Genomic DNA, 15,857 nt, shown 5'->3' with positions numbered 1-15,857 from the left:
TTTATCAATACCATATCCATCTCTGCTACAAGCACATTTCTTGGTCCCCACCTCTGCAACATCCTCAAATGGAACATCAACACAGACCACACGCTGTCAGAAAAGCTCAGCAATGTCTCCTTTTCTCCGACAGCACAATAAATTCAGAGTGCTGCTCCATTTCAAGTGTTCTCACATAATCATATAAACAGCCCGGTTTAGACCAACTGTCCAAAAAGCTCGGAGATGTACAGTAATCTTGGTAAGAGTCCCTCAATGCACAGAAAAGCTATTTGAGCAAAACTACAGCAAGTGTAGTAGGTCAAACCGATCCAAGAAATCAGACTATAATTAATTATTACAGACTGTAATTACTGTTGTAAACGGTTATTTTCCTTTTTTTATGTTTCACTACCGAGTTCAACAGTGCATAGCAGTTGATCCATCTGGAACGGTAATGATTATTTTCTGTACAGACGTACGACTGAGGAGTTTTATTTCATACATATCGATAATTTAAAAACAAAAACATGCTCATCTCTTTTCATAAAAGGGATGACAAAAGACGGCCCAGCTCTGTCTGCACTGGTAACTATGAAACAAAGACAGCACTGTTAAACAGCACTTTTAGGTGTCATACTCTTTATACAAAGTGACGGACAACCCCCGTTTTGAAATTAATAGTCTTTAAGGGTCTCACTTGACATCACTTCATATGAGTCTCAACTGCTGGCGAGTTAGACGGGTCTCTTATTCCTCTGTGACACTGTTTCTACCATTTCTTCCACTCTGATGTAACTCGCACCGGCTGAGGAGAAGGCCAGGAAAAAAGGCAAGATGTGGTATTTAAAATGCTTACAAGGCCGAGCCACATTCTTCAGATGTGCACACACATCTCGCTCAGCTCTTGTTCACCCATGCCGGGGTACTATTACTTTCATAAAGCCAGCAAAAAAAAAACGACAAGCCGATGGAGAAACTAAGTGGTGGCTTGGTCTGCAATCATGGTCATGGCCAGATTGTTTTCAGGTCATCAATGACTCTAATCATCAAGCCTCGGACTGCCTTCTTTTTCTTTCTGCTCATTGGGCAAAATTGATTGTGTTCTTAAATCTTCCCCTTTATTCACAAAGGCTCTATTGATTTCAATACTTTACAGCTGAACTGCGAGCGGCTGTTGCAGCCGTCTGTAGTCACTGACAAAGACGTAATCGCTCAAAGCTTCCAACTACCAATTTGTGCTGGTTCTCGCTTCCTTGCAGAGAAGTTTGCAGAGGAACTGGATTACTGTAACTATGCCTCATTTCCAGCACGCACCGATCCACAGACATGCACGCATACAGTACGCATGCAATCCACTAAGACTAAAAACGCACAATAAGCAGCGAGGGGAATTTATATATTCCATGCACTGTTAAAAGTGCTAATTGTTACGTTTTTTATTGTTTGTACTGTATTAGAGGGATTAACCTTTGAAATCACATACAATATATCTTCAGTTTCCCACGAGCGCGTAAGAATATTTCCATACTCCTGTGATAGTTATTGTAAAACCGTCATAGCAAAATGAGGTTGCTCTGTCAATAAAACACCACAGAGGCCTGGTAGAGAGCAGAGGAGATGTGGAGGAGGGGGATCTTCCTCCCCAGCAGAAAACAATGCGCAGAGCAGCACTTCTTTTTAATCATCACTATCAAAGCAGACAAGCAAGCAGCCAAAGCGGTTCTGGGGCAGAATGAAGCAGTGTTTGAGGATCACACTCAAACTCCACAATATTGCTTACGGGGAGATAAGGTGATTATTCAGCCAGCCAATTAGAGGGCTGTTTGCATGTCTGCTCCTCTCTCCTGGTGTTTGTTACTGTACTCCTTACGGCTCCTGTCCCTGAGAGGCAGGAGTAAATAATGCAATGCACAGATGTTTATGGGTATTTACATTACACATGGACATCACGGTACATGCGTAGGCTACTAAGTATTTCTGATTGGCACGAGCAAGAACTTCACCCAGAGAGAAGTTTCCACATGAAAATACATATTTATGTACATACTTGTCAAAGTGCACGGTCTTGCATTTTAAATCCGGCTTTTAAAACTCCCTCTGACATTAATAACAGCCTTGTAACTGATTCCGACGTCCATCCGTTTTGTTTTCTGTCAAGCAACAAGACAGGGAACGTACTAATGTCAAGCAAGACAGAGAAGGAAGGGACTTCTAAAAGTCTACTCAGAAAACTAACACTGCTCAGCTCTTTCCCAACAATTTAGATATCACATTAGTCAGTATTCTCCATTTACTCCCGCTGAAGGGCGTAATTCATCATGTAATCGATTTGATCCTGCAGTTTCGTTAAAAAGGAGAATACTGTATATGTTAAAGCCCTCACTGGAGCATGTGGCGTGATTAACATATTATATTTCATGCAGTGTCTTTCCATCTCGGTTTCTCTTCAAGAACACGTATTTCAGGAAACAGTGCTAACCTTATTATGGACGCCGCCATCCATCAGCTCTTCAGTGTCTGGGCATGACACACACACACACACACACACACACTTACTACAGACACCTTTACATAATCAAAGGCGGGGTTTAACTGTATCATTGCAGCAAGAACCCCACCACCCCCCACCCCCCGACATGTATATTTTTGAATGTATACATTCAATACATTCATATACAGACTGTATAGTGTCCAGATGTGCAAAGCCGTTACATTGTTACGTCAGTATCAGACCCAAATGCAGAAAGAGGCTGGTGCATCTACTCAAAATTAATCTGAGTGCAGTCATTTGTGTGTGATTTTGTGCTTAATTCAGGTCACTTTGCGATGGTTTGCTCTCACTTTGACTTTGACGAGTTCTTTTTCCTGATCTGTAATGAATTTACTCCATGTTGTAAAACAATAAACCATAGAAATGTCCTAGAGGAGAGGACACTTTTTTATAGACGCTGCATTTTGTGTATTTGTTGTCACTCATTTGGATCACTTTTTCGGTTGGTTTCATTATTTATGCGGTGAATTAAATAAATTAGACAGGCAGGCTGAATGGTTGCGCCATGGCTGAATCACTTTTGTGTTTATGTTCATTTCAGGCAGCGTTCTCTTTGTCTGTTAGGGCTCCGCACTGTCACTTTGTAGTGCTGCGAAGGGGAGATGAATGCTGATGGATGTGAGGATTTCAATGAATATAAACCAGCTGAGCACTGCTAAACCGAGTCTGCACACCCAAAGCACTGGTGATAAAACCCTCTCTTGTGCTTCTTATGTCTTAGATCTTATAATCTAGTTTCCCACTGCTATTGCACCTTAACCTCAATCTTTGTCAGATACAAAATCAAGCTGGATTCAGATGAGATTCTGTATGGAGGTCACGGACGGCTGGACCACAACACAGAGTTCTTCACAGAGGGCCAGTCTTTCAACGGACGCTCCAACTCCATGCGGGTAAATATTTCTTTTGACTCATCAAAGGTCATCTTTTGTTGAACGTCATCAAGTACTAAATATGGAGTGCACTCTAATTATAAGTCCAGAGCCATTGTAGTCGAGTCTGGTCTCTAGACCACTTTTGTAATAGCCTATGCTGTATCGCGATGCCACTTACCATACTAATCCTAACATGGCTGGAGGATGTTGTACATCTGCACTGGCAAAGCGAAGAAATTAAGTGTACTCAAAAATGTCAGTATGCATATTAAATGGTGTTTGAGAGTGTTGTCGATAGACACCATTGTCTCACAATGCAGTGCGCATATGTAATGGAGGAGATGCTCACAGCTAAAAACAAACCAAAAAAAAAAACATCAAAAGTACTTGTGGGTGTTAATGAGACAGCTCCAGAAATATCTCTGAAAAACGAAAAAATGAGGGATTACTACTTTAGACAAACATTCTTCTTTCTCTTTGTTGTGTCCAAATGTATTTTTTGTACTGCAGCTTTACAAACTCACATGTTTAGCATAATCTCCCGTTATTACAAAATGTGCAAAAGGTACATTCATTTCTCGTGTACTAGCAACCTTAAGATGTGTGGCATTTGTATATCTTAAGACATGGCTTTGTTCTCACCTACCAGGCATAGTGCACATTTCAGGTTTAGACCTTTGTCATAGAAGATATCTGAACCTGTCATAGGTTAAATCAGGGTTACACAGCTATTTAGATGTTTTAACTAACACAATGTTTGTTCCTATTGAGGGCACTTCCCTTTATTGCTGTTATACTGAGACTGGCAGGGTTAGGTAAAGTTCAGGTTAATGTATAAATAGAGGGATTACAGGACAGAATGAGGGCCAGGGACAGGCCAGAGAGGTGACGTCTAGATTGGGGATATACTGGCTACTCATTAGGCGATATGTTGAAGAAAACTGTTTAGATGCTTTATATGCAAATTGTCTGTTAACAATTTGCAGAGGTTTAGACAGCCCATCTTTAGGAAAATGTATAAGAACTAACTGTCAGCGCTCCTCAGGGAGCCTTTTTCTCTGTAACCACTTTAGTGTGTTGCACTGTGAAACGCTCCTCTTTTACAAGAACAATGAATTTAACTTAAACTTTGATGCTTTGAATCCGACCCTCCTTACTTAAGGGTTTTTCTTTAAAAATCCTGTAACAAAACCAATAATAATAATAACATTAACAATCATTTCTGTTCTATTAAAATGCCCCAGTAAACTATACTCAAATATCTGGATCCTGACACCGGCACACCAAAACATAATGCACATGCAGAATGTTTATGAGAGGATTAAATCTGTCATATAACGAGTTTGTCAGCTGGATATTGATGGTGTTACAGTAGTTTAGTGTTGTCCTTTATGCAGGGAAAGATGTTTACATACATCCTGCTTGGTATGATGAAACAGATTTTATAAATCAATATACTTATGCCTGTAATGGAGTTTGTAGTGAAAGGAGCCTTTAGAACCATTATAATGAGGTTTAAGTGCGTTGTATTGAAAGATGGTTGCATGTTCTGGCAAAAAGCCACCATCTCCCTGTCCTGGGCCTCTCAGCTTAACCACTGCTCTATAATTTATAATCTTCCTCATTAATATTATTAGCTTTTCATGCAGTCCAGAGAAATGATCAAATATGACTGCATTCAAAAAAAAAAAAGGCTGGATCTGTTGGCTAGGGGATGGTATCGGTTGTTTGTGGTTTCTCCACAACATTAGGCTTTGTTTGTGAATATTATATTTTGGCTTCTGCTCTGCGTTTTACTCTGCTCATGCTGGCAGTTATACTGGAACCGTTGAGCGCTATGTGAATGTGAAATCCACAACACTTGCAGATTCTCGGGGCAAACAATGTGCATTATTCATGGTGTTAGAACTTACCTTTTCATGTGCACACCTCTTAAAAGTTGCACGGCGTCACAGAGGGGAGAAAAATATCGGGGAGAATGAACCACTGGGCTTCCATCATGGAGACTGCTTTAGGCTAATAGCATGAACTAGGTCGGTCCTTGAAATATAGAAAGAAACACTGATATGCATTTTAAGCAGAGTGCTCGAGGATCTTCCTCGTGTTTTTCTTTTTTTTCCTGGTGTAATTTCTTCTTGATTAAAATGCTGAAAGGAAATAAGATGTTTATAAATAAGGTCAGGGATGAATTAGTGAGGATCAGCACTGATACCCCGAACACTCCAACTGTAACTCTGATTGCACGGGTTGGATCTTATGTTAATGAATCCAATTAATGTGTGAGGACAGTGATGTCTGTGAAGTGGTCTGCACAGTCATCTTCCATCTCCTTCAGTTTGTTCAGTAAAATAATAAATATTTCAAGGCAGTACACTCGAGCTGTTTTCAGTTAGTACCAGAGTTGACACAGCACCTGATGACGCGTTTGTTTATCTGAACTCAACTTGAACCTCCTCAGATCAATACTTAGAGCATTGCAGTTAATGGGTTGAGGATATTACTGGATATTAAGAGTTGGACAGAGCACTTTAATGTATCAGAAAATGTGTGTTGGCAAAGCTCACAGTGATATTTAGAGCATCAATTTAGCATTATTTAACCCCGGTTTAAAAAGGCGCTTCCTCTTTCACGCAGACAGCGATCCTCCATCGTATTAGCTTAGGTTTCATCAGTTCAGGACTCAAATTCCACATTCTCTTAAATCTCTCCGAACTCTTATTAATTCAAACACCGCTGCTTCACCCATGTCCCTCTTGGCTAAAATGTGAAGTTTAGTTAACAAGTCATCTGCTAATGTTGGCACCATCGTGGATTAATGGGAAGTGAGAAGAATGGTGCTGATATGACTGGAGGGGGCAAGGTCTGAACTCTTCTGCATCATCTTCTGTATCTATTTTATAGCTGCCTCATACAGATTGCACAGTAAGATTGTAGTCTTGCATAAATATGCTTCTTCTCCACCTCCTCCTTCACACACCTACCTGGTTCTGACAAGAATATTCAGACAAGAGCCTCTGCGGGGGCTGCGAAAGGTGCTCACACCATCCATGTTTTATTTAACAACTGTTGCTTTAAAAGTCCACACAAACTTCCTCTCTCCTGTCTTTTTAATGGATCCGTCAGTTCTCCAGCTTTCCTCGTTACTGGCCGATAATAAACTCCAATATCCTTTATGAATACATCACTTAGACTGAGAATACACATAACTGGATGAAACCAGCAGAGTCGAGAGCGTCCCGGTGGCTCGATAGCCTGTGGCAAGCAACACCCTGTGTTTACAAATCTGGTCCTGGACTGTTGTCATGTGACATCCCTTTAGCTCTTTCAGTCATGTCCCTTTCTCCATTAGAAGAAAATCAATGACGAGGAAAATGCCCTCACATCTCAGAACGAACAAACAAAAAACAAGGACAAAATAAAAGCTGTCAGATGTGACACAGATGGTAAACAAGTTTTACAGTGTATACAGAAAAATGTCTTCAAACTGTAGGTATTGGTAAAAAATAATAATAAATAATTACTTTATCAGAGTAATCGTCCATATTCCAGTTTGTGCTGCATCTTTCACGTGTTTTGCTAAAACTATGTCTGTGTTTTGGAGAATATTTTATTTCCCAGTTTAAGGTTTAAGGATTCTAAGTTGCTTAATTAATAGCTAATAAAAACATATATCAAACTGTTAACTCATTTATAGAGGTTAGGACTAACTTTTTAATGCGTCATCGTTTCTATAGTTACAAATATTAGTTTTATTATTATCTATATATATATATATGAACGCAGAATCTGCAGGCGAAGAGCAACATTTTGTATCAGACACTTTCTGGCTTCCGTTTATAGTCTGCGTGGTATCCATCAGTCACATTTGAGCAGGATGTGGTTAATTGTAAACAGTCCAAGTGTAGGGTAAAGAGGCGTAACACTTTGGCTGAGATGCTATGGTGCAGTAGTGCATCTAGAATATTAATTGATTATAACTGATGCAGAAAGCATTAGTAAATCAATTATTTATCACTGATAAAGCTATTAGTTAGGAAATGGTACCTTTAAAAGAATTGTTATGTATTTATTACTTGAGAATGAGACATTTATATCTACAGACACTGCACGTCACCGTGTTTCTAGCCCAGAATAGACAAACTGGCTCCAGAGCAAATTATTTAACCAAATTATTCCCCCTTTAGATTTTCAATGGTTGCTGTTAAATTAAAAAGTAAGCAGCATGCAGGGCCCCGAGTACAAAGGCTCAGTCCTTGCAGCAGCAGCAGCAGGATTCGATTCCACACTTTGCAGCATGTCACCCCCGCCCCCCTCTCTCTCAAACCCCACTTTCCTGTCACTCTTCAGCTATCTCTGTCAAATAAAGCTTGAAAAGCCCCCAAAATATCTTTTGAAAAAAATTGATAAGATCCATGTCAGTGACTTGTTCTAATTAAAATGCTAATATATGAGTTGTGACTAAGCACAAAAGAAAAGGATATTTAGTTTTACCAGCAACTATTAAAGAGATCAGTGATTTTTTTAGAGTGGGTTCAGTGGCACCCAGTGGTGTCTTAAGGACAGGCCGAGGGTGCAGCAACACTTATCATACTAATACGAATTTACTGTTTGTTTTTTTAATGTTTCACCATATTGGTTACATTAACATTAAGGGTTTTAACTCTCTTTTTTTTCTCACACAAATCAAAACAGCTTGCCAGTTGTCATAGTAACACAACACATTTTTCTGGCTCTGGAGTTTTTTCTGGATCTCAGCAGTCAGGAAAAATAGTGTATGTCAGAGCAAGGGATGTAAAGGTTTGACACGGTAAACAGAGCTCAAAGAAATGCTGATACATCTCAACCCTATACATGATATATTTGTGATGTGGCTCTCTCTTCGCCGGTGCACATGGAAACAAGAAACTGCCTGTCAGTCGAGTCAGACCTGCAGGTTGTGATCTCACCAACATCAGCAGCAGGCTCACATTTCAACAACTTTTTTTATGCGTTTGTTCTTGTACAGTTTAAATATAACCTCGTTTTGATTTTAAAGAAATGAAAGAAATGCATTTCACAAGGTAAATATTTAACTGGATATCTGCTTGCATGTTGTTTTATTAGAATATTATTTAACTTAAAAGGCTATGAATGATGTGGGTGGCAAAATCCCAACTAGGGACAACAGTTGATAATTAGCAAATAGCTGTGTGCAGCTCATCAGTTTCACGCTTTGCATTGTAACTATGTTAAATTACATCATCCCTATCAGATAAAATAAATTCAATACGGACAATTATCACCCAAATCTGCAGCTCTCCTTCGCTTTACAATTAGCAATTAGTGAGTGGCTGGTGAACATAGTGGAGCTATTAGCTGCTAAAGAGACAAATACTTTTCTCTGGAGTTGACCACAGTAGAGAACAAATGCAGAGCTCAAACAGTGCGAATATTGGACATCAGGTAGACTTAAACATGACTCTAAATTAAAACTAATGTTGCTCCGTGACTGTGGTGCCATGAGAAAAAATACTCTTCACTGTTTGGGTAAAAAGTTCACTGAAAACAATTTCCCCATTTACAATATCCTTGAAATATTACTATCATCTAAAATAAATTTGATTTGTAGCCAGTTAATATATACCAGCATGTATTAAACATCACATATTTCTTTATCTATTACCTCCTACGTTTTATGTTTATGATGTAACAGCATTGTTAAACAAGTCTGGATCTGTTAGCAGTGACAGAAGAATCAGCAACGAGCTCATTTCATTTTACCCTTGGTAATAAGAAGGGAGTGAATGTTTCAATAGCTATGAAGCCATGAGGCTGAATAAAAAAGATCTTCTTTTTATGCAAATAAAAAAAAATGTTGCAGCTAAGCCTTCATCTGAGCGAACTGACAACTAGATATACTCAGCAGAGCATTTCATGACCATCTCGCACATCAAGAAGTAGGACTTGCTGCTACTGAACGATCGCAATTTATTCATTTAGCAAGACAGAAACTTTAATAGTAGGAGACTGCAATTTTCCAAGTGAGGAAATGTATTTTAGGTGAACTTCTTCTGGCATTTGTCACATTTACAGTTTTGTGTCATAACACTAAGAAACACTGATGAATAATTAGGTGCTTCAAGACCGTTAAACTTTGCATGCATCAAAGAGGTTGTCTCCTTTTGACGGTTTCACAAAAAGAAATTAAGCTGAAGTGAGGCAGAAATGGAAGGAAACTTAGCAGGCTTGTGGCAAATGATCAAAAGATGCGCATTTCCATCAGAAACATCTAAGGCCTGCTGCTGAAGTGTGAACTCACAGAGTAAAACTGTGACAGGACGTCGAGGTCCTGCTTCGCGCTTAACATACAAATGTATGGTATTACTAAATCCATGTACATATGCTGTATACTGTGTGACAAAGGTGCACATTTCATACATATACTGTGTATATTGTGCTGTTAAACATGCAATAATTAATCATTGTGAAACATTTACAGCATATGAAGCTTATCACATCCCCTTGACAGCATTTTAAATCTGTTATGTATGATAAAAACACAATTATGAAGTATAGATCTTTATGTAATCCGAAGACTGAGACACTGTTAGCTCAGAAAAGTTCGAATCCTGTACTGTGATCTTATCAAAACTAAAACTAAACCAAAATAAGACCCAGGTTGTAAAGACAAACAGATACGCTCCTTTAATTAACTCTACTTGATTCAGTTAACCATCCAAGTCAGGTTTGTGCTGCTACCCAGTCAGATCCTTGGTCCGTCTAAAGTACAACCTGTACAGGAGTGCTTAAAGGGAGTTGATCCTTGTTAAGTGAGTAATGGAGCCAAGCAGAGACATGTCTGGAGACTTTAAGTGCACGGATAGTCAGGCTGTGCTCTCACCAGTAGCCTGGGTCTGGAGACAGAAACCTGGTGGATGATAGATTCCTATGAAGCACCTCATGAATCCTTCATCAGTGTGTTTGAACATTGATCAGATTGAGTATTAGCCCAAAGGCTGGACTTGGAGGGAGTGAGTGGAAAATCCAAATTATCACATGGGAGTGTGATGCGGGGCCTACAAGAACATCTGTGAGACAAAAGAAGTTTTACAAAAGGACAAACTTTCTACTTCTGCTGTGTACTTTGAAAAACAAATTGCTTTGCGTCCTCTTCATCTCAATTTGTTCTGCAGCTCTGATATTAACACTTTGAACAAATTGCCAGGTTTGCAAAGGTTCTGTCGCACAGTAACTGCTGATGTATCCGACTGCCGCTTGTAACCGCTGTTGCTAAGACGGGAATTGCAGTTTATGAGTGTCTGCCGGTGAGGTGGTAAACACCTACTCCAAATGACTCATCAGAAATCAGCGGAGGCTTTGTGGACATATTCAGACAAATCCAGTCAGATTCCGGATTGCCAGGGTTGTTTGTTGCTTGTTGCACTTTGCCTTTACAAAACATTGGCAGCAGAATTTGTGCTACACTGATGATAATTATGTCTGACATTATGCCTGAAAATGTATACTAATACTGAGTGACTGGATATGTGTGATCTAAATTAAATCATAACATAAATTAACCATGAATGTGAAATCATTTCTAATGATGTATGAAACTCGATCTATGAATAAGCTGCTGTTTGTAACCACAAACACTTACTGCCTACAGTCATGGATGAATTATGAGACAGACCTCACAAGTGGGGTCGGTCAAACTGGAGAAAGATAGTTGATTGCTGCGTCTCGTTCTCAGCTGGTGAAATGCGAACAACATAAATGAGAAATAAACAACAGAGTGGCTCGGAGTGAGTGATACACGATGCATTAGGTGATGTTCATGCAGGGAATGAGACTCAAAAATCAACTTCATCTTCTGTCTTCAAGCCATCAACCCAAAGTGTCTGTGTTTGACAACATGTCACAATCATGTTTCTTGGTGATGACCTGGGAATGAGACTTAACAATCAACTATTTTTCTTTCTTTCTTTCTCTATCATCTCTTTCTTGTCCAAGTGTTTTTGCAGCATTAGTTCTTTAACTAAAAATGATGCGCACTACATTTTTGCTGAGCACGTTAAGATGACAACTTTACTTCTTTTAAAGTGTTTTTCTACCGCTAAGTGCAGCCAACGGGCCTCAATTCATTTCTGTATGATATTAAAATCTATTAGAAGACTATTGAAACTTGAGTTGTGCAATCCATCACAGCGAACGTGAAGCCTATTCATTTTGGTCAGTTACACCATCGCTCTATGGTCATTTATCATAAATAAGAGCGCAAACAGGTTGCATTCTGGAGGATTAAGAAAAATACGTTGATCTTATTAAAATAACTTTCTGAACTTTGTGATTATAAAGTCAGTGATTTGTATTACATAGACTAATCCATCACACACCGTCACATGTGCTGTTTTGTTTTAGCTCGGTTCAGTATGAGATGACCATCTGGTCCTGTGTTTGAGAGTATTTCTCACTAAATTGATGGATAATGAGAAATATGTGAACCTTTTTTAATTGCGTCTAGAGCGTGTTAATGGGTAATTTGGGATATCTAATTCACAGCACCTTCATGTTGTAAGGAGTAATATGTTAATTAGAATGTCTTCCACTAATTGGTGTGCCAACACTTGAGACTTTCTGCTGTTCTTTGTTCACAGATTGATTTAGAATTTGTCACTATTGCTATCTATTCGGTGGAAATAAAAAGCTGTTGACATATTCCAGGTTAGGCACAGTGGTAGCTTTTGTCTAAACAGGTGCAGTGATTCATTCTGCCTTCCCTTCTCTCTGCGGCGCTTCTGCATGGAGACTCTCCCACTGTGACTGTTTAATTAGTCACCAATGTCTGTGTCAGTGTTTCAGCGCCGGGCTGCTTGACTCCCTCGGTGACAAACTGTTGCCAAAGAAACACATCCACAGCAAGCTCAGATCCACTGATGCCGAGGGGCGGCATGAAGAGTTCAGGGGGTGATTGAATTGTTTACAGCTCTGCTCTCTTTTTCAGTTTTCTGTTGGGAAATATAGCATCATTTATGTCTGCTTGGCTTTTCCTTTGGCATGAATCTGAAATGACGAATGGTACGCGGTGGTTCCTTGCCTCCAAACGACACTGTGAATATCAAAAGGATTGATCAAAGATTTTATTAGCTACACCGCTCCAAACTTATACCCTCTCTAAAAAAATTTGCACTGTATGTATGTATGTATATATATATATATATATATATGGAAACTGACATTTCCAGGCTTGTTTTCTTCCTTTTTTTTTCATGGTGTGATTATTTTTTGCTGACATGTTTTTTTCTAAAGTCCACCAAAACTCCAGAGATTCTTATAGCTCAGCTTATGCCCACTGGCAGATTGTATCTTCACAGAATCCTAAACTTACAGTTGATGCGCAACCAATATATAAAGGTGATGAAACACACAGTTATTGCATTTATTTAAGAGTTCAGATTTGAAAATTAGGATTTTTTTTTTTCCTATATTGCTCATTTGGGGATCGTTCCCTTGAATACACATGAAATGTAATGCCTATTTGCAGCAGGATGCATATTCTCCATAGCTCAAAGCTTAAAATGTAATGCCACAGCACTAGTTCACACTTCAGGCAGTTGTGACTTCTCTCCCCACACGGATCTACTGACTCCAGTGCCACCCAGAGGTCTTAATGCAGCTGCAACTCTGTCACACTTTGATTATACCTCTAACCTTGACGGCCCTCTTCGATCAAGCCTGTGGTGTTTGTGAACTGTCTCCTCCTGAAGAGTTGTTTTTTCTGCTCCAATCTGAATATCCTTCTAAGTACCCCCAATCGTCTTTTTCACCCTCCCCATCTTTTTCTCCCCTCTGATTGTGAGGAAATAATCAGACCCGATCATCAAGGCACTACCAGGTTGTCTCCATGTGTTCTAAAAAAAGGACGAACCTAAAGGTTGAACAAGTTCTAGAAAAATCGGTGATCTCGTTAACATCATTAATCTCCAATTGTCATCTCACTTTTCTCCTTATTTTCTTTCCTCTCTTTGTCTTTTTCTCTGTCTCTCTTAGGTCTACATCCCCTGCAGAACAGCTATTGTCCTGGCCAACGAGGAGATAGATTACTGTTATTAGAGGATGATTGTCTCCACAGAGACCAGGATCGAGAATGGATTCCAACCTCAAACTGAGTGTTAACAATCACCTTCATCTTAAAGTGTCAACCTTGCACACCATCCAAACCCACTTTTTGTGTTCAAGTCTTTTTTTTCTAAATGGAGGGGGGGGGGGGGGGGGGGGGGAGCATTGTGAGCCTGTGTGCTCTCAAACACCATCTGCAACCTTAGATGCTGTGTAACCCCATTTACTGCAGATTGCTCCATTTGGGAAGCGTCCAACCTAACCAGCAGCTAGATGCTAAAACTTAAAACCCTGCCGAGTCCATCCAACACTAGCCAGCAGCCATTTATAGGCTCTGTTGAATTTGGCCTGTCATCTGAAACACATGACCGGAGACTGTGACAGAGGGAAGCAATACTGCAAGCATTCAAACATGATAACAGCCCAAAGATTATTTTAGATATTATGTTTGTTAAGACATATTTCACTTGATCATTTTGTATTTAAATAGAAATAATATTTTAGTGTCAGGGACACAAAGCGATTTACAGTATTACCAGCACTTATTAATCAAAAACGTCCAGGTATTCAAACACTGGATATCAGTCTTTGTTCATTTGCATTGTGGGACACTGTATGTACACAAATATTGTAATTTGCACAAACGAATGCTGCTTTGAATTATCCTACTGTTAATGGGTATCTAAAACATTTGTGTTGTAATGTTTGAATTTATGCAGCTACTGGGAGCACTTATGTGGTTATTTATGGCCCAGTTGTTATTAAGCCAGTAATTTGCAGCTAAAGCAAAGTGATAAAATCACCTAATTTGGATTGCTAACAGTGTGTTGCATAATGTAACATATTTAGCTGAATTACACAGTTTTTTTTTCTGCTTTGCAGAAAGTAATGCATAGACTTGTCCTATAGTATATCACGTTAAAGTAGCTCATGCGGTAAATCTCACTAAACTCTTTCCCGCTCAATTCTAAAATAAGTTGACACTGACGATCAACACATCATTTTGTGCAGGAGAAGACATTTTAACGGGTGCGGTATGACTCATACACACCTAACTACTTTAAGATAGTATGATTTATGTGCACCATGTTCATTAGGTTCTGTTGCATTCCCCTGGGATTATTACAGACGTTCCAGAAAAACACAGAAACAACCTGAATTCATAACACGCCTCTTCCAATTAGCTCTGACTTTTGTGACTCTTGTCTCAACACACTTGATGATTGAACATCTCAAAACAACATCTGCAATGCTCATCCTGTCCTCCCCATAGCTGTTATGTGAGAAAGTTATTGATTAACTATATGTGTACGAACCGAGAAAACATCACTGATGATCGGTGACTGCTTTTGTGACTGCTGAACTTACTCATTCTGGCAACATGTCATTAAAAATGGTCTTCCACACAAGAGGTTTCATCTTTTGAGGGTATATTTAGAAAATGACACATTTTTACCAAAGCAATACTGTTGTAAGTAAAAACAAGAGCTGAATTTGGGCATTTCAGATAAAAGCTAATGCCTTGATTTACTGCCATGGACACTGTAATTCTGTGATCCACACCTACTGCATTAGTACAAATTCTCTGCATTTAAGCGGTGTATTGTGGCATATGGCAGGTTTTGATCTGCCTCCCCTGCAGCTGAAGTAAACAAATTTATATTCAGGACCATCTTTCCTGTGTTTAGCTAAACTATTATGATCGTGTCATTTATTTTTGTAGAACACTGAAGAATTAAAGGGAGCTCCACCTCTGGAAAAAGCACAGAGAGCATCACTCTGCATACATTCAACGCAACTAGGTTTTGAGACTGAAGTGGGGTGTTTAATCATCCCTCATGTGACCCAAAGTCATTGTCATTTTACCACTGCCAAAATGAATTGTCTGCATGTGTTCTCAAAAGTAAAATTGATGTCTGATACACAGTAACTATTGCAGCATATTTCTTTCATTATTACTAATGATAATAAATCAGTGCCTGTCGAGCAACATGAAAAATATGGATGAACTGGCTGTGCAGTCTGAATACTGATTCTGTCACATCGCACACTTATGGAAATGTAGGGCCTTCAGCATTCTGTAGAGTATATTGTGATGGTACTCTTTCACCGAGTACTTGAAACAAAAACTATTTTTTTTTCAGTCTTGATAGATGAAGAGTTGCATGTCTGTCATTTTCATCCAACAGTGGAATTCTAAAAGATGTACGAGGCCACTTATCACAGACAACGAGAGGTGTCTCACCTTTTTACCTTTCAGCCTCAAGTTCATCTATTTTCTAAAGTCGAGAGATGTTACAGGGTTTCTATTATAAATATTCAAATATTTAGACCTTCTTCTGACACGAGTC

The 15,857-nt window shown here is 39.2% G+C and overlaps 1 protein-coding gene across 1 annotated transcript in view; it reads left to right on the top strand.

The window, feature by feature from the left end:
• gbe1b (glucan (1,4-alpha-), branching enzyme 1b) overlaps positions 1-15,436 on the top strand; it is a 77,693-nt gene extending 62,257 nt beyond the window's left edge. Inside the window, exons 15-16 of the mRNA XM_010738799.3 lie at positions 3,309-3,426; positions 13,438-15,436. Coding sequence (XP_010737101.2) covers positions 3,309-3,426; positions 13,438-13,500 — 181 coding nt within the window. The 3' untranslated portion in view covers positions 13,501-15,436. The remainder of the gene's footprint in view (positions 1-3,308; positions 3,427-13,437) is intronic.
• Positions 15,437-15,857: the final 421 nt, after the last annotated feature.

This window comes from Larimichthys crocea, chromosome VII (assembly GCF_000972845.2).
Source record: "Larimichthys crocea isolate SSNF chromosome VII, L_crocea_2.0, whole genome shotgun sequence".
Lineage (NCBI taxonomy): Eukaryota > Metazoa > Chordata > Actinopteri > Sciaenidae > Larimichthys > Larimichthys crocea.
This window is presented reverse-complemented; position numbering and strand designations above follow the sequence as displayed.